Source organism: Mytilus trossulus, chromosome 4 (genome assembly GCF_036588685.1).
Source record: "Mytilus trossulus isolate FHL-02 chromosome 4, PNRI_Mtr1.1.1.hap1, whole genome shotgun sequence".
NCBI classification, from domain to species: Eukaryota; Metazoa; Mollusca; class Bivalvia; order Mytilida; family Mytilidae; genus Mytilus; species Mytilus trossulus.
In genome coordinates this window covers 85,764,241-85,782,756 of record NC_086376.1, presented here as the reverse complement: position 1 = coordinate 85,782,756, position 18,516 = coordinate 85,764,241, and the positions used below count along the sequence as shown (strand labels likewise).

Below are 18,516 nucleotides of genomic sequence, written 5' to 3'. Positions count from 1 at the left end.
TATGAGGTAGAGTTATGTAAGCTCTTTTAAAATCTCATTTTAAATAGGTCAACTGTACAGGTCAAAAGTGAAAATTTAATTCACTGTAAATTTGATATATAGATTGTTATTTTAACTTTTGTCAGAGAAATCAAAACATTCAGTAATAGATTAGAATGAGCTGATCCACACCCACAGTTTGAACTAATATACTATATTTAGATCTAGAAACATTTGATAAATATTACTATTAACCTAATTAGGTAAAACTTTATAGCTTAACTAATATATATGAAACATTTTATAACTTAAAATGTAACCTTGAAAATAAAACATCAAGAAGTATTTCAATACTCATCTTTTGATGAATCTCTTGATAAGATTTGGAACAGACACATACATAAAGTGGCAGGGTTAAACATGTTTGCTGGCTCCAAACCTTTCTCTAATCTGGAACTGTGGTGTAACTGTACAACATAAGAGCAACCTATAAAGATCTGTTAAAAAGGGCTTATTTAATCAGAGCCCTGGTAGCAGAAACATAACTAACAGAAACCCAGACTAGATATGGCAGAGTATTTATGTTCCAGACTGTATGAGTATTTGGACTGTAGGCGTACGGTCTGGACCGTATGCCTACTTTTTCAAAATAAGCATACAGTCGGACCGTACCCGTATGGTCTGACTAATATTAAAAAAGATGGTCAGGTTTATTAGATACAAATGCAAATAGCAAATCAACATAACTTTACTATCAAATTGATATAATGAAGTTCAATTGTAATTGAAACAAAAACTTTATAATTTAACTTTTTTTTAAATTCATGCTAATTAAATCTGTTAATCTCTTGAATCTAATCATGTCGATCAGTAATGCATTAATTGAATTATGATCACTGAAATTGAAGATATTGGAAGTAAATATCATGTGGGAGGTCAATTGTTTTGGAATATTAAGCAACTTTACCACAAAATGCAAATGCAAAGAAACATTCATGAAAATGTAAAAAAATATTGCGTTACTTGAATTGTGTCACCTTGGGCGATAGTACCAAAATAGGATTCAGATTTACAATTAAACAAATCCTTAATTTCAATTGTTGGTTTGTTCATTTTATCTAATTGTAATAAATTATCAATAACAATTAGTTAAACTAAAAATCACTAGTAAAATTAAGATTGTGATAAAAGCTTGTTTCAATTTAATTAATTACCCATGATAAAATAACATGTATGGTCAGCTCGTATCGGACCATACGGGTATACTCATACGGTCCGAATGTACGCGTATGGTCGGACCATACGAGTATATGTATACGCGTACGGTCCAAATACTCATATGGTCTGGAACATTTATATAACCCCAAAACAAAACAGAAGCTACAGTTACCTTTCTAGAGTTATGTCCCTTCATAAATGAAAAAAAATCATTTTTTTGTTTCTGTTCTTGTTACTTGGATCTGCCTGAACCAAATATTATGAAACTTATACATAATGCTTAAAATATCCCATACTCAGAACTTGAGTACAAATTTGGGCAGTATATCATTTTACTGTTCTTGAATTATGTACCTTTATAATATTATATGCAAGCAGGGTCCATCATCTGTGTCCTATGGACAGATTCCCATGTATTGCTTTTAGAATCATCAACATTTGAGTGACGGTTGCATTTTACAAGCTCTTCAGCCATTGTTACATAATTATGATTACATTTTGAGTGGAAGTTTTTAGAATATGTTTTTCACAGTAAGATACTTGTATGGTCTGTAATGGCATTTATCACATATTTTGTACTGATATGTACGTTTTTGCATGGCCAATAATAGCCGGAAGTCAAGGTTGGTTATCAGCCCTCGGGCCGATATCGATATCAGCCCTCGAAATCCATATCAAGCCCCCGAGTTTAACTTCCGGTAACCTGTCAATCATGAATCAACCACTATTTGTAAACAAGTTGTCATTTATTGTTAATTATGTGTTAAGCTTTTCACAAACCTTTGTTTACTCAATGTTATACATTTTTTAAATTTTGTTGGTTAAATATATATTTCTTTTTTAATTTTTTGTTGAAAAATCAAACATCACTTGGTATATATGCTATCTTTTTTCTCTTCTTGAAAATATGTGATAAATAGATTATAACATGTCATTTTCCATATGGTCCGTGGTATCAGCCCACGACCCATATCAAGCCCTCGGGCTAAAGCCCTCTGGCTTGATATGGGAGTCTTGGGCTGATACCAGAGCCAATATGGAAAATGACATGTAATAATCTATAAATATTAATCCGGAATATGTGTTATGGCCTTGAACTCATATGTATGCTTCACTGGTCAGTTTTAAAATTTGGTGTTGGTCAGTTTTTAAACCTTATAAATAATAAGTCAACAATATAACTAGAATTTGTTATCAGGAATGCCAAAATGTGTCTGACAAGTTTCATTTGACCTTGATCTTCTAGTTCATTGACCTTGATCTTCTAGTTCATTGACCTTCAACATTATAAAGGCAGTCAAACATGTTAATGCCTCAACCATTATGGTATAAGTAGCATTCATCTTACAAACATCTAACAATTGTTAGTTAAATTGAATTAGAACTGTGCATGATTTCAGTTTCCTGTATAATAAGGACAAATTTTAGAATAGATGTTTGAAATTACTTATACATTTAGGGAGTTGATTTCTATTCTTCAAATGCATTTTGTTTTGATAAATTGGTGTACACACTTAATTTATAAAAAACGTTTCTTTGTAGTATTGAAAATGATAGAATGAACCAGAATTTATGTAAACATTTCTCAGCCGTAATATTTGTTTAGTGATATAAATACTTAGATTTTAGTTTTATATTTTAACCTTTCTCTTTTCAAAATAGTACTTGAATACATTAATTATTTGCTTACTGATTGTTTCTTGGTGTTTTTTTCTGCTTATTCAAACTTTCATATTTTAAAGTGTTTCTCTTTTTAGCTCACCTAGCCCAAAGGGCCAAGTGAGATTTTCTCATCACTTGGCGTCCGTCTTTTTTCATCGTTGTCCGTTGTTGGCGTTAACTTTTTACACTTTGAACTTCTCCTAGAGAACCATAGAATTGAATGAAACCAAACATGGCATGAATGTTCCTGATGAGGTGTTGACCAAGTGTTGTTACTTTGTTGCTGATCCATCATCTAAGATGGTCACCAGTGAGGGACTTAGTTTAACAAAGGACCCCATGGGAAATACATACAAATAACTTCTCCTAGAGAACCAATGAAAGGAATGAAACCAAACATGGCATGAATGATCCTTATGAGGTGCTGACCAAGTGTTGTTACTTTGTAGCAAAAAAAAAGACATGATTAAGTTGACATACAAAATAAGAGAAATTTTACTACTGACTGAGCCATTTGAAATATGAAATTATAAAGCTTAGAAATCAGCTTCAAATTTTAGACAGAGAATTATAGCCCAGCAATCAGCTGACTTTCTAACAACATCAATAATTTAACATCAAACATATTAGATAATTTTAAACAATTTGATTATGACATGTATTACGTCAATGTATTTTCGTATTTATCAGATTGTTATCTTTTACTTGTGTACTTATTGTTTCATCACATGCTATCTTCTACATGTGCGTATTACATCATAAAAATCCTGCTGATAGTTTAATCCTTTTTTAATCGATAAATCATTCATATCACAGATTATAAAATTTGTTTGTAGAAATCTGCAAAGTTTGTTTACCTTTCAAATACATGACAGCAGTTTACTAAATTAATTTGCAACTGAAGATAATTTTTCTAACCATATTAGTGAAATCTTGACAAGTAGAATTAGGTTGATTGATTACTGTGTGCTTAATGTTCTTTGACAAATATTTCATGCATATTTGATGAAATTGGAGCATTTAGCTCAAAAACGTGATCCATTGTTTGACTAACCTTCCCAAAGGTGTAATATTAGTTCTTGATATTGCCATCCCTTACAAGCTTCAGTTCACAGAGAATTAATAAGAAACTGAAATGTACTGACATTTCTGTATTTAAATTAAAGCACCATTTTTACAGAAGTATATGAAACTTTTGAATAGTTTGCATTTTACAAAGGAAAAAACAAATCTCTCTATATGTTTACATTTCAATAACTTTTAGAATTATATATGATACTCTTAACATACCCGTAGCCAGGGGGGTTTCGGGGGGTTCGGATAAACCCCTTTTGAAAACAAATAAGCACTGTTAAAGTCAATGTTCTGTTCAAATTGTGACTGTTAAAGTTGACTTTGTGAGTCCAACAAAGTTTATGGTTTAGTTTACAATAAAGTATTGTCACATCAATTTGAAACTAAGAACACATGTTTATTATAATGAGAACTTATATAGCAATTTACAGTTTTAACCCCTATATCTTGCTAGTCTTTGTTCACCAAACATAAAATATGATAGTTGAAATACATTATCAAGTTAAAATTTCTGCCACTTTTTTAACTATAGTACTGTAGTTCATTACAAAGTTTTTGAAGTTGTTGTCACATCAACTTGAAACTATAATCACTATGATGTCATTTAAAAAAAATATATATATCAAAATATAGTTCTGACCCTGATTCCCTTTTCTATAAACATGGACATATAATAGTGTGAGAGAGACGTAGTGTCCTTCAAACTCATATTCTTTCTTGAATTATTATCAGAATTGGAGTAAAAGAAATGATATTTGTTTGAATACACCTGAATACAAATTGACTAGTATTCTTGATTAACTGATTTTTGGTTTCTTTTTCAGACTGTAAATTTATACCAGTTGTTGGAAGAGAGGTGAGTTGATGATACTAACTGAGATTGTTTCTTATATTATTCTACTGTAAGGTTTTCTACACTGCCTATAAACATCACCATCAACACGTTCAACATGTTGCAGTTGCATTTCTGAATTCACCTTTTAATATGTAAAATTTTGTTTGAAGTAATATTTACTTTGACCAGTTTCCTTAAAAAATTATGAGTGTATTCAAACTTTGGAAAAAAAGCGTCAACATAGAAATAAGCAAGTTGAAGTGAAAAATTAAAGAAAAAAGATAATAAAAAGCAGTTTTGCAACCACAGTTGTTGCAGAGTTATTATTTTATGTGTGAGAAAACAGACATTTTCTCTAATGTTGTGGAATATCATTAGTCTAAAATAAGGGGAGATAACCTATTTGAATTATTTCCCTTTAAATGTTAAAATTAAGTTAGGTGGTTAAAAATTTGTTGGGTCTTTTCATCTTAATATATTTTTTTTTCGATAAAAGCAATGCTAATTTGTTTTTTAGTATATAGAAGAAAACATAACAACTATGATAAGCATGGTTTTTGTTATCCTTATCTTTTTATTTATTCCAATTCTTATGTTTGCACAGTGTTATGCCAAGGATTCTTTATGTAAGCAGGTAAATTTCTACATCATCTTCTGAATAGGGTACATTATCACAGCTTTGTTTCATAAAAATTTGTATGAGTCAAAGTGTACTTGGCGAAATGAAATATAAGGAAGGAGGAGAAAATGCATTTTCATTTCTTTGCCTTTAAATGGGGGAAAACCCATATTGGAAAAAAGATTATTGACCAAAAAAAGGTTTGGCTGATTGCTGACTTGTTGGGATGAGTGTTGGAAATTCATGACTTTTGATGAATTTAAAGATTAATACAGTACAAGTTTTAGCTTCCTAAAAAGCTTGCTGTCTCTTTGTAGGATAACATTATTAGATTTAACTACAGGAATTTATTAACATAGCACAGACGTGACTATTGAATATTTGCACACAAGTCCATGCTTTTTTATTATGACTGAACATTTGCACATTAACTTAAAACTAAATTCAATTGATATAAAGATGATAGAAGGTTATGTGCAATAAATAAATAACTGAAATAGAGCTCTGAGAAAATAAAATGAAAACATTAATGTGCAAAATATTCTGTATATCTTATTTTACACTCCTACCAGGCCTATATGATTCTATAATTTATTAGAAATTTTGTTAAAATAAAGAAAGTACTATAATAAAGAGTTCAAACCAATTCCCCTGTGGGATTGGAAGACATTTACTAGGCTTCAATTTGTCTCCAATAAACAGATTTTGAGGCAGTAATAGTGATATCTGCCAATCAGGTGGTATACAGCCTTTACCCTATAGACTTTGCATGGCTCAAATCTTAATACTGTCTAAGGGGAGATTATTATAATAATGAGAGACATAATTTGTTGTTTGAAATATGAATGAATTAACTAGTAACCAAACAAAGGCAGCCCTTGCAAACAAATTCTGGTTTATTGAAGTGATTTTTTTGGTGTGTTCATGATTTCATATTAATAAAATTTTGGTTGTTTATCTAACAATTGGATATTTTTTGCCTTTGTTTTATATTTCTTCTTTCAAGCATTGAAATATTATGCAAAAAGTCTATATTACTGAATTAGATTATTTTGTTTCTGTATAGATAAAAGAATTCATCATAAAAAAAAGATTTTTGGAAAAAAGGTTTGCATTGACAGCTGCAAATGAAGCAGTTTATTTCTTCAGGTGTCAGATAAATAATAATGAGATGTGTGTCTGTAGACATTTTGTCAAGTTCTTTTCTGGTAGGAGGGTTAACTAGTATTTAATTATACATATGTAATATAGTAAAAAGCTAGTATTATTTTAAATGATTTCTTGGAATTAATTTATACATAGAACACAGTGTTTATTATATTTGACATTTGTTATTTTCTTGTTTCAGGTTCTCTCAGGGAATATAGAAACAGTACAAATTAAAGAAAAGGCAAAGTTTCCACAAGACTTTTTTCCAGATGTAAGTCAAAATCACATGGTTTGATTTTTCTGGAGTTGACTGTGTATTATTTTCTGTAATGTATCAAATATTTTAGAAAAAGTTTATTTTTACTGATGTTTTTAAAATGTTTATGTTGGGTGTATGGATTTTAATCTGAATTTATTTTTGTGTCACCTGGCATCAAAGCTGTATCAACACATGTAGTAGGAATCACTTATATTGTCTTAGTTCAAGTTGACTTCAAATCACATTTAGTTGATTTGAATATACTTGCAAACAGTTAAACTGGATTATATTTAACTTGCACAGAACATATATTTTTCTACAGGACATGATACTATGCCCCTGCTATTTTGATTTTTTTTAAATCCTTTTATTTTGGGGTCCTGCTCTATGATACTTTTTTTTTGTTTTGTGAAAAAATAGCAAATATTACAAAGTCTACAATTTACTCATCTCTTTATGCTTTGTATTGCTAGTAGCTTATGTGTCGTACAGTATGAACATATTTAAAAATCTAGAAAACTTATTCAACATTAAGGATTACTGCTATATTTATATAAATTCACAATTGAGTTGTCTTTATTAAAACATTGAAAAAGAATTTAAATGTTTAATTTACTAATTTCTTTACAGTTTAAATGGTCTAGAAAAGGTTTCATTAGGACAAGGTGGAATATCAAAAATTGGTAAGGTTATAGAGTGAAGGTTAATTAATAGGGTAAAGGTTATGACAAAGTTAAGCCACTGTTAATTAGGAATTACAAATTAAAACACACAGAAGTATTGGTTTGCATCTCTAATTTTAAAAAGAGTATATTAAAAAAGTCTATTGGAATATATTAAAATATATTGTGATTAAAGAAAAAATAGTAATGACAATGTATTTGATGTAAAAGGTATGACAGAAAGTCTCATACATAGTATCAAGGTAACATAGAGAAGCTTTCTAACATTGATGGATATATATATAGATTAAAACTGACGTGGAAAGGTAACACATGCCCACCGAAAGCTCTTTTTTTGAGAGCCCAGGTGGTCGTGTGGTCTAGCGGGACGGCTGCAGTGCAGGCGATTTGGTGTCACGATATCACAGTAGCATGGGTTCGAATCCCGGCGAGGGAAGAACCAAAAATTTGCGAAAGCAAATTTACAGATCTAACATTGTTGGGTTGATGTTTAGACGAGTTGCATATATATATAAAATAATGTTATTGATACAAATTTGTTGTTTATAGAACAATTTGCACAGAATGAATATGATCTGACATGCTTTATTATAATTTCAGCATATTTGACCTTGTCAACATTCATTTGTTCCATGACGCATCCAATATCATCTCCATGCAAGAAGTAAGTAGCTTTAGGTACTAATTAGTTTAATCTATTTTTAATTTCCAAAGCAGAATATTGAAATAATATATTGTTTTTAGGTGTCAATTTGTTTTGTCAAATTACTCATAAAAGCATTGCCACTGTATTATTGACTTGAAAGTCATTAATTCAACACTTTTGAATCTGTATTCATGCAACCTTTTGACCTTGTTAAGGCTTGTGCTAACTGTAATCAGTAATTAAAAAGAAAAGAATATCAACATGGAAAATTGGTTGACCTATTCTTACCACAATAAATCCTTCAAAAACGGTAAAATGAATATTGACATTTTGTATGCCTCCAATTCACCTGCTGCTAGGAGAAGGGGGCATTTAGTGTTACCCTTCACCATCCTTCTTTTAGTCTGTCTTAAAGTCCATCCCACTTTTTTTCCACACTCTCTAATTTCAATTTTTTATCATCAAAATTTTATGAAATTCATGATCAGACAATGCTAAGAACCAAAACTCATAGACAGGGTTTAATTTTGGCCCTGTGTCACTTTTAGCAGAAGTAGACAATTTAAAGCAATGAATGAATTGGCTGAATGAGAAACTTGAAGTAAAGACTGTCATTGATAAAATGAAAAATGTGAAGCATAGTTTGTCTTATCAGAATGGAAAATCCAATTAAAATTCTGTAATTTGCTTTGTAAGAAGTTATATCCAGATAAAAACCAATCCAAATGCTATTGTAAACCAATACTAGGCACTGTTTGTTCAGTTGGCAGCAAAGAGGTTCGTTAATTTGCCATTTACTAAATATATACAATAAAACCTTGTTATAAAAACTCAAGTACCCCTAAAACAAACTGTTTACCCGTTTTAAGGTCAAAGATTATGATTATTGCAGTAATGGTGATAAGAAATGTTTATAGCACACTTATCTTCTGTAAATATGTACAAATTTATGTTTTCCAGAGCCCATCAGTGTACAGTAAAAACAGAAAGGCAGCATTTATACATACTCTTAAGAGGTAAATAGGATAAGTATACTTAGGTCATAAATCAACATATATTTATTCTACAGAAGTGTGTTAGTTTTACAACTGTAAGGTTATGTTTGTTTATATAATAAACTGTTCCAACATTCATTCTTCTTAAAGATTGAATTAAAATAAATGATATAGTTCTTATTCATGAAACATTTATTTAGATTTTGAGTAAACCCTCCATTAGACAGGAACTTAACAATATAATTTAATTAATGGAGGTCTTTAACACTTCTAAAACAGGCTAAAATGTCTTAAAAGAGGGACGAAAGATACCAAAGGGACAGTCAAACTCATAAATCTAAAATAAAATCAGAGAGATTTTAGATAAATGTAGAAATTATTAAGCTTCTCTCTAAATCCAGGGTAAGATCATTGGTTGGTATATACGAATGTTCAGCTGAACCCGATGTGTTGAATTTTTTTTTTTAGTACTGCGACTTAAGGATTTGTATAGTGACATTATATAAATTGTTGTGCGACTGTTCAAAAATATTTACCAGTATCATTTGGACGGTTTCATTTGGTCAGATAGTGATAACATATTTTAGGGGACAGAAATGTATTATATGAATAGCTATATAATGTAGTTAGATCTCTGTTTTCTTCTGCTGTATTTTGTTGATTGGTACTTGCTCGATTAATTTTCGTATTGTAAACTGGAAATTTCTACTTTCCAGGATTATCCAGTAACTTAACCATATATATTACTCTAAACTTCACAGTTTAATATTTATGAAATATATTTATTGTTAACCGGCGGTAACCGGGACACACCTTAATCGCGAATTAAACTTTACCCACAAACTAATAAAATAATGTCACTCACTATTTCAAATCGTTGTAGAATAATTAATTCTTGGTCGATTTTCATTTTTTATGCATCAGTCGATTTGTTTAAATAAGATGTTCACGAATAAAGGTCTACCGACGCGATTGAAATAAGTAAAGGTGTTTTCCGACAGGTAGTATTGTTAAGCTGTCTTGATTAAAACCACGTGATTGATAAGAAGTATCTCTGGTCAATTTATGACCGCGGCATCGCAGATAGTCACAAAAGAAATTAACGACAGCGTACTAATTAGACATTTTCTATATATTTTCTACAGGGCTACCCGGGTTATAAATAAATGCTTATTTATCGTTGTAGTTCCTGTCAATATAATACTTCCATGATAACAATAACACATGTTGAACTCTATATCATCATCTTTGCTCTTGATGTTTCTATTTCATGAACAAAGTTGCCTTGACATACTAATGGTTGATGAATACAAAAAAAACTACTGTATTCAAATGGATTAAGCTACCCAAATATCATTTCCTAATTGTGAAAATAAGAAAAAGGAGATGTTATATGATTGTCAATGAGACAGCTATCCACCAAAGTTTCAATGAAATAGATTGTTTTTGTATCTTTAGGTTTGAATAGATTGTTTTTGTATCTTTAGGTTTGAGGAAGACCAGTATGATAAAGTCCCACAGTTTATTTTTGGAGATTTTAATTTCCGACTAGATTCTAATGCCTTAATAAATGTAAGTATGGATATTAATAGACATAACACATAATTTCACAAATAACACATAATTTCACAAACAACCCTCTTGAATTGCATGTATACAATTCTATAAGTTACACTTCTGTTATTATAGGCAATGCAATTTCTTAAAGGACTCCTTTTATGGCTATAACTGTATTCTTTTTACTTTGTAGTTTCACAGTGGCATATTGTTCACATTAATATGCCTCAAACTTTCTCAGATTGTATGTTTACTGGTAAAATTCACAAGTTGCGTCTTTATGAGAAGAAATAGTAAGATTAATTCTGGGAACCAGTATGTGAACAAAAATCTATCAATATCAAATATCTCTGTAAAAGTGGCAAGGTTTGTGAAACAAATGTGTTAAAATCAAGTTTTGAACAGGGAAATCTGTCTGAATAGACCATTTTCAAATTATAGACTTTTGACTCTACAATTAATCGACTGGTTTCATACTCTTTGGTAGGGCATTCTGGTACTCAGTCAATTATGAGCTGCCAAAACAAATACAATTTAATATATGATCTTGCAATATTGGGGGAAATTATTTTCCAGTGATTTAGTCATATATAATAAGCATTTAAACAGTTAACCTTCCCTCAAAATTTTACCGATTAAAATCTTAAATTTACTTATTTACGTTGCTCTTGTATGTCCAAGTACCAGGAAGTCCTACCGTGGAAGGTAACCTGTTGAAAAAGTATCAATTACGGAGTCATAAGTCCATAATATCAAAATGGACTTTAACGCACTTTTGAACTTTAATTTTTTTTTGTTAAGAATCTATGTAATTTTTGTGTTTAAATGAATGAATTTCGTACCCTGTCCTAAAAATTATATGGACACCTTTAAGAATATTGCATTATTTCTTTTTATTTTCTTTGGGTTAACCATTATACTAAACTATATATGAAATTAGAATTCAATTTGCTATTTAAAAAAATGTATGAGAAGCATGATTTGAGTACTTTTTTATAGCTTATTGCTAATATTGTTAATAGGATTGGTACGCTAATGTAATCAGACATGACACACACATTTCTTAAACATTGGGTCAAGAATAGAAATTACTGAACATGCTGGAAATCTTATACCTCCAGTCCATATTCAATATTTATAAGATTCTATTTGGATTTCTCATCAAGCAAAGTTTTTATTTATTTTTAGACATCAAGCGAAGTATTAATTTTATTCTTAAAAATAATATTTTGAAAATATCTAGATTTGCACAAGAGTTATCTTTCTTTACAGCTTACACATAGACGGTTCTTCTACTTTACTAATATTTTATGATTATAAAAAGTGTTTTAATAAGTATATAATCATTATTAATCAGTGTGGTTTGACATACATATATTGTTAGGTTTGTTTTGCTTTTGGTTAATATGCAAAGCTATGGCTCTTTTATTTACTGTAGATTCATTTATTTTTGTGGAAAACAATTTATTTGGATATGTTATATCTATGTATGTTTAATGGCACCGTTTTTTTAGAGTATGATACAGGCCTTTGTAAATTTAAATTTAAGTTAGATATTTAGATTAGGGGTTCAAATACATACACCAAATCCTTGAAAATTGATAGCCCAAAAAGAATGATGAATCCACAGTAGAATTTATGGTGATATAAATAGACTTTAACATGCATATTATTACAGAAAAGGAAAAATGTAATTCTATATATATTTTATGAGTGCTGAATCTAATAGTGAAGTTTTATCAAACTTCTCCTTAATGTTTTTTTTAACTTTGGCGTCCTACAATGAAATCATTGTATATTAGTCCTTCTTAATGACCAATTCTAAAAATGAATATTCATGAGAATTGATATGTTTTTTAACAAGTGGAAATAGTTTTCTAAACAGTAGAAAAAGTGTAGATATATAATCAGTGTGAATAGTTAAATTACACTTTTCCTTTCAAAGTGAACTCCTTAATCATTATTATTATTTTATGAACTGAAAATAAATAACTGTAAAATTAAAGCCTGCTTGTTTATATTTCAGGAACTTACAAAGAAAACCACTTCAAACCAAACAAAAGGGAAGAAAGGGCAGGTCAATAAAATTTGTTATACTGAAGAGGTTAACAATAAGGTAAGTCAAAGGTCATGAACATTTGTTAAATTGCAGACATGTTTACTCAAGAAAAGTTAATATTATATTTTTTGGAAAATTACTGGCATCTGCTTTCCATGCAGATAAGTAGTTTTTCCTGCTCAGACTTTGTAAATTACATGACATGATCTTTCATGCCACTGTTATATACACCAAATTTGAAATCCAGAATATTACTACGAATGACATCATTTTTGTATTGACATAATGACTGTTGCCAAACAATCAGCTTGTGGTCAGTGATGTCAAATCCTTTTATTGTGATGGGTAAAAACTAGGAATTTTTTTTATTTTTATTAAAAGTCCAGATTGTTGTTTGACATTGCTGCAGAGTTGACAATCTTTATCATTTTGTGCGGAATATTTATTTATTTATAATTTTGTCTTTATGTTTTACAGGTTGTGCTAACATTAGAAACAAAAGGTTTTGACTGTCATGAAAAACATTCAGAAATCTTCCTTAAAAAATCCAAACATGTAAGTCTTAATTTATTATTGGGTAAAGCTGTATTGGATATTGAAGGCACTGTGTATATGTTTATATTAATACTAAATACATCCCTGTTAAATGACAAAAAGATGCATTGTTATTCTTTAAATTACAATTTGAATCGCTATAAATATGAAATTACAAGTAAAAGCAAGCCAAGCCTTTTATTTGTTTTCCATGAATTGATGTAAAGTTGTCATGAAAATCATGTTCAGTCATAGATTTTGCTTTTTATTAAAAAAATACAATTTCACTTTCAGAATGCCTTGGCCAATCAAAAAGACAAATCATATGAAAGGTCTTTGTATTTTGATTATTGTAAATATTCATGCCTATGATGTGGGTCTCATTGGGATCTAAGCGTGATGCGGGATTGCCTATTTTTTTGTAAGCATGAAACGTGAAAGTCAAATTATTGTCTCGCGAAAACAGGAAATGAGGTCTTGCGAGATTAGAGAAATGACAAAAAAAATGGGAATTGCTTACGTACATAGTGTAAGCAGGAAACAGGAATGTGACAAAACAGTAAGCGGGATGCAAGATCAGCATCCCCTAATGACCAAGTATGCTCATTTGTGAGATCAGCAAACTCTCCTTTACCTCTGTAATATTATCCACAGTATGTAAACAACAAATATATAACCAGCTGATAGTAAAATAGTTCCAATAAACACAATACATACCACCTGTTATTATTTAGATGTTTGTTATGAGTTACTCTATTACTATGAAATTTAATTGATATAAACATAAGGGAGACAATATTTATTGGAAAAGTTGTTCCAATTTGCATAAAAAATTACAAATCTTGACTTATACAAAGTTGAACTTTGCTTTTATTTCTAAAACATCTTTTATAGCTGATAAAAAAAAAATTATCACATGTTTAATTATGATTTTAATTTGTTTTTTACAGTTGCGGAAATATGACAATGAAATGATACTTTATAAAGATAGATTATTTGAATACGAGATTAACTTCCCTCCAAGGTAAGGATTGTGAATGTAGATTGAACAAAATGAATATCCCTTTGTCTGTCCTTGTGTTCATCAAATATGTTCGTAACTTTTTCCAAAGGACCTACAAAACCGAATTTTTTCTTCTTCTACGGTGAAAAGCTGAACAGTAATGAGTTATAAAGTGTGATGCTTTTTGGACCTTTGGAACATGTACATCCTTTTTGCCAATGCTTTAAATTTTTGATAATTAAAAAACTTACACACATCCTGAAAACCTACTGAACAGAATGTCTTTCTGTTTGTCAACAGTTTGACAGTGATGAGATGTACTATAATTGTGAGTATTTGGGATTTCGTTAAGACACCTGTTGTTTATCCGATAATTTGAATTGTAGATTTGTGTACGCTTAGCACTGTTGAAACTCATGCATTCTTTTTTTCTTTTCTTCAAACAGTTATCCGTTTTCTGAAGATGTCAGTGATGGTTTATCTTATATGAAGACAAGATGTCCGTCATGGTGTGACAGATTACTGCTCTCACATAGTGCCAAAAATATCATTGTACAAGTATGTATTGACAAGGAAAAAAATATTATCCTGATATGATTGATATATAGTTTTGCTTTAAAAATGCATACAGAAATTTTGAATATATATGACACTATTTTCCAAAATTAAAAATCCATAAAGTTATATAATTTAGATTTTCTTTATCTAAATCTCGTGTGATTTAAAGACATTATATCAGATTGACAAAAGAAGACTGGCATTCAGATTTTGTAAAGTATTTTCATATTTAATATGTAGCTGTCTTATACTGTTCTATTGTTAGTTACTTCACTGATTAAACAAATGTTTTTTTTATCCACAAATTTAGAATGAAACAGTTGTTCCAAAATATGACACAATAGGTAAAGACAGCTGTATGGGAGATCACAAGGTATTTATGCTAAGTAGAATTAATAGTTGAAGTATTCAAATAATTGTCATTTTTCTTGTGAGGTCCAATGCAGTCCCTTGTTTTAGAAACTACAAATGAGAAAAATTATGTTTATTCAGCAAAATTATATAATTTAGTAATTAGGAAAAAAGAACCATCTTGATAGATATTTTAGTACCTGGAAATGATTTCATCAAACTCAGGGGGTAGGACTTTATTTTTTGTATCACAGGCATATCTTTGCTAGTTTTAAGAAATATCAACTAGACAATTGAAACATTAGTGCAAGCAGAATAGGAGTTGCTGTGAGGATCAAAATTAGGCTGTATCCTTTTGTATTTTTTATTTATAAAAGCAGATCAGAAATTGATTCTTTATTTACTGTGATATTGTATTCATTTTTTCCCATATTTCCTCATTATCTGAATGTAAATTTTAAGTAGAAAAAAAATATCAACAGTAGGGACTTTAATACCTAGGCTGTGGTTATATTTTGGGAGAAGACAGCATAGAATATATTCTTTATACTAGAAGACTATAACAGCAACAAGGATATTTGACCTAAGCTCGACTGAGTGTTTTAGCTGAGGCCCGGCATCAATTATCATCAAATGGGAAATGCTATCCTTGCACTTGAAAATTGGTAATCCATGGTACAAGTTCTGGTTTTGTTATAATACAGGTGTCAAATAAGGGAGGGAGTCCATTTCGATATTGACAGTATATAGACTATGCTACAATTTAAAAGGTGCAAACATGTTGCAATGAAATATGATGTAGAACTACAGGAAATAATTGCCAATCTGACAACTTGAAGAGTGAAAAACTCTGTTTTTTATTATTTTTATATGCATAAAGACAAAAAGTATCTACATTGTTTATTTAATATTAATAAGGAAAGCATCTATGTTTACAGAAATTGATAACTGTGGACAAATTGTATTTGTATGTGTGATTTTGAATTTATATCTTATTCTAACAGACTTTGAGAAATGCAATTGTTTGCCATTGACTTTTTCATAATTGATTTTCTTGTTTTATACAAAAAGGAATAGCATAATTAAAAAAATGATGTACGATTTGTTGTAAAATTTAAACATGTAATTAAACAATGGCAAAGGAGCAACTTTTTGGTACAGGATTTACTTCATATACATACAAGAAATGTACAAATTGATTTACATTATGTTTGTATTTATACATTTTTGTTTTATTTTTAGCCAATATTTCTGTTCTTCCACTTAAAGAAAAGCCAAGGTAACCTTGAAGACAGTGTTGTTTCCTCCCAATCCCCCCTGCCTCTTGCAAAGTCTCTCTCTATTAACGGCAATATTGTTGACCCTGTAGACTTAGAGGATATTAATATTCATGATTTTGCTCAATTTGAAAGTGAACAAGGTCTCTCTCCTGAATTTAAGAAAAGCATCCGCACGCGTGGAAGTGGAATTGAATTGTCACGCCCAAATGGAGACAGAAAAATGTCATTTGTAGAAGCAGCAAAGCATGTACAGAAAGTACGCAGCGTTTTACGACAATGGCCAAAGCGTCCACGTTCACGTCACCATAGCTCTTCCTCAGAGGATAATATAGATTCCGACAATGATGAGATTAAATCCAATGAGAACAATAACATTGCTGGCAGCGAAGACTGTCGATCAGAAAATACAACTGTCTCTGATGTGTCAGAATCTCCTAGTAACAGTCCCATTAAAATAAACACTAATCCTGGTATCGGAAACACTAACATAAAGCATGTCTCTATAGAAACAGCCGAGCATGATGAGCATGTGTCACTTGTTAAACCCAGGACAGAAAACTCAACTCAGAAGATAGATGGAAAGAGGCATTGTCCCTGTGTTGTACTGTGATTGTTCATGTTTAGTTTATTTTTAGTAAGTTTATGTTATTTTAGTTTATTATTTTATTTTATTTTATTTTTCATTATTGTTTTTAACTTTTGTTATTTTTAGCTTCTTTTAATTTTTGTTTCCATTTTATTTAGTTATTCCATGTATTCTGCACAGCATTTATTTCATCTTGATCCATATATAAGCTAATATCTTTTGGAATATACTTTCAATGTGTTTATTGAAGAGTGAAACTTCCTTTATATTGAAAATAAGATTTTCCAATAATCCATTTATCCTTTTCCTGGGCTTGTGATCATACAACTTTTTATAACAGTTATCATACTCTCACTCAATTTTTGTACTCAAACTAAGAAATTAACAAATCATATTACCAAAATTTGGTGTTTCGAGCACAAATTTTGTACACTTTTAGGACCAAAAGCCCTGATCTGTTAAATTCAAAAGAATTTTCAAAAAATAGTTTAAACACAAAAAGATTTACTATATGTATCTATCTTTGGCAGATGATTTGAATGTCTTAGAACACATTACTTCTTCACTATTTTATATATCTTTTATAGGTGTTGTCGTATTTTAATGTAGTTTCATTTCATAATTCTTTGGTATAGAAGAACCAGGAATTTTAGGTCCAACAATACAAATTTCCTTGTGAGCAGGATGTCAAAACCATCAAATAGTATTCATGGAAATACAATGATTCAGCAAACAGTAATTTGTACTTTAAAATGAATGAATTCATGAATCCATAGTATTAACCAAATATTTGGAAATATGTATAAAAAAAAGTAATACAAATTTTGTGGCAATAATTTAAAAGTAAGAAGATGTGGTATGATTGCCAATGAGACAAATCTGCACCAGAGACCAAATGACATAAAATATAACAAGTTCAGGTCAGAGTATGGCATTCAACAATGAGCAAAACCAATACTGCTAATAAGCATGAAAAGCCAGTTTAAAAGACGATTGATAACCTGAAACTTAACTTTTAATTTTACCTTTTTTTTGTAAAATAAGAAGATTTAATGTTGTGTTTAATATTGTGCTCATATGAGCATAAAGTGTCTTCCTTTTTAAGAGTTGGCTTGAAATTATTTATCTTTGACTTGTATAACATTTGAAATAGTAGTAAACCATTTTACCCAATATTTCATATAAGTTTTGATTGATGTATACCATTGAAAGTAGAAGTTGTTATAAAATATCTGCAATACATTTTAAATAAGTCACTTAGTTGAGCTTATTCTAGTTCCTGTCATTACTGTAACTGTATGAACTTAGAATATGCATACTGTGGATTTATTATTATTTTTTGGATACCAATTTTTTTGCTTTTCATGGATACAAGTGAACCCCGAATTGAAATGTACAACAAGTACAAAATTTCTATCAGTTCAAATGCAGACTTTGGGGGGAAACCACGACAAAAAGGCAAATGTTCT

At 30.0% G+C, this 18,516-nt stretch overlaps 1 protein-coding gene across 3 annotated transcripts in view; it reads left to right on the top strand.

Moving 5' to 3' along the window:
- Positions 1 to 18,516, top strand: part of LOC134716210 (inositol polyphosphate-5-phosphatase A-like) — a 52,898-nt gene that overhangs the window by 25,521 nt on the left and 8,861 nt on the right. Inside the window, exons 6-17 of one of the 3 annotated variants that reach the window (XM_063579056.1) lie at positions 4,758 to 4,789; positions 6,736 to 6,807; positions 7,426 to 7,478; positions 8,079 to 8,142; positions 9,085 to 9,140; positions 10,607 to 10,691; positions 12,703 to 12,792; positions 13,213 to 13,290; positions 14,220 to 14,293; positions 14,719 to 14,830; positions 15,141 to 15,203; positions 16,424 to 16,460. In XM_063579056.1, coding sequence (XP_063435126.1) covers positions 4,758 to 4,789; positions 6,736 to 6,807; positions 7,426 to 7,478; positions 8,079 to 8,142; positions 9,085 to 9,140; positions 10,607 to 10,691; positions 12,703 to 12,792; positions 13,213 to 13,290; positions 14,220 to 14,293; positions 14,719 to 14,830; positions 15,141 to 15,203; positions 16,424 to 16,460 — 816 coding nt within the window. Of the gene's footprint in view, positions 1 to 4,757; positions 4,790 to 6,735; positions 6,808 to 7,425; positions 7,479 to 8,078; positions 8,143 to 9,084; positions 9,141 to 10,606; positions 10,692 to 12,702; positions 12,793 to 13,212; positions 13,291 to 14,219; positions 14,294 to 14,718; positions 14,831 to 15,140; positions 15,204 to 16,423; positions 17,096 to 18,516 lie in introns of all 3 variants that reach the window. The other 2 variants (XM_063579055.1, XM_063579057.1) reach the window with 2 other exon arrangements.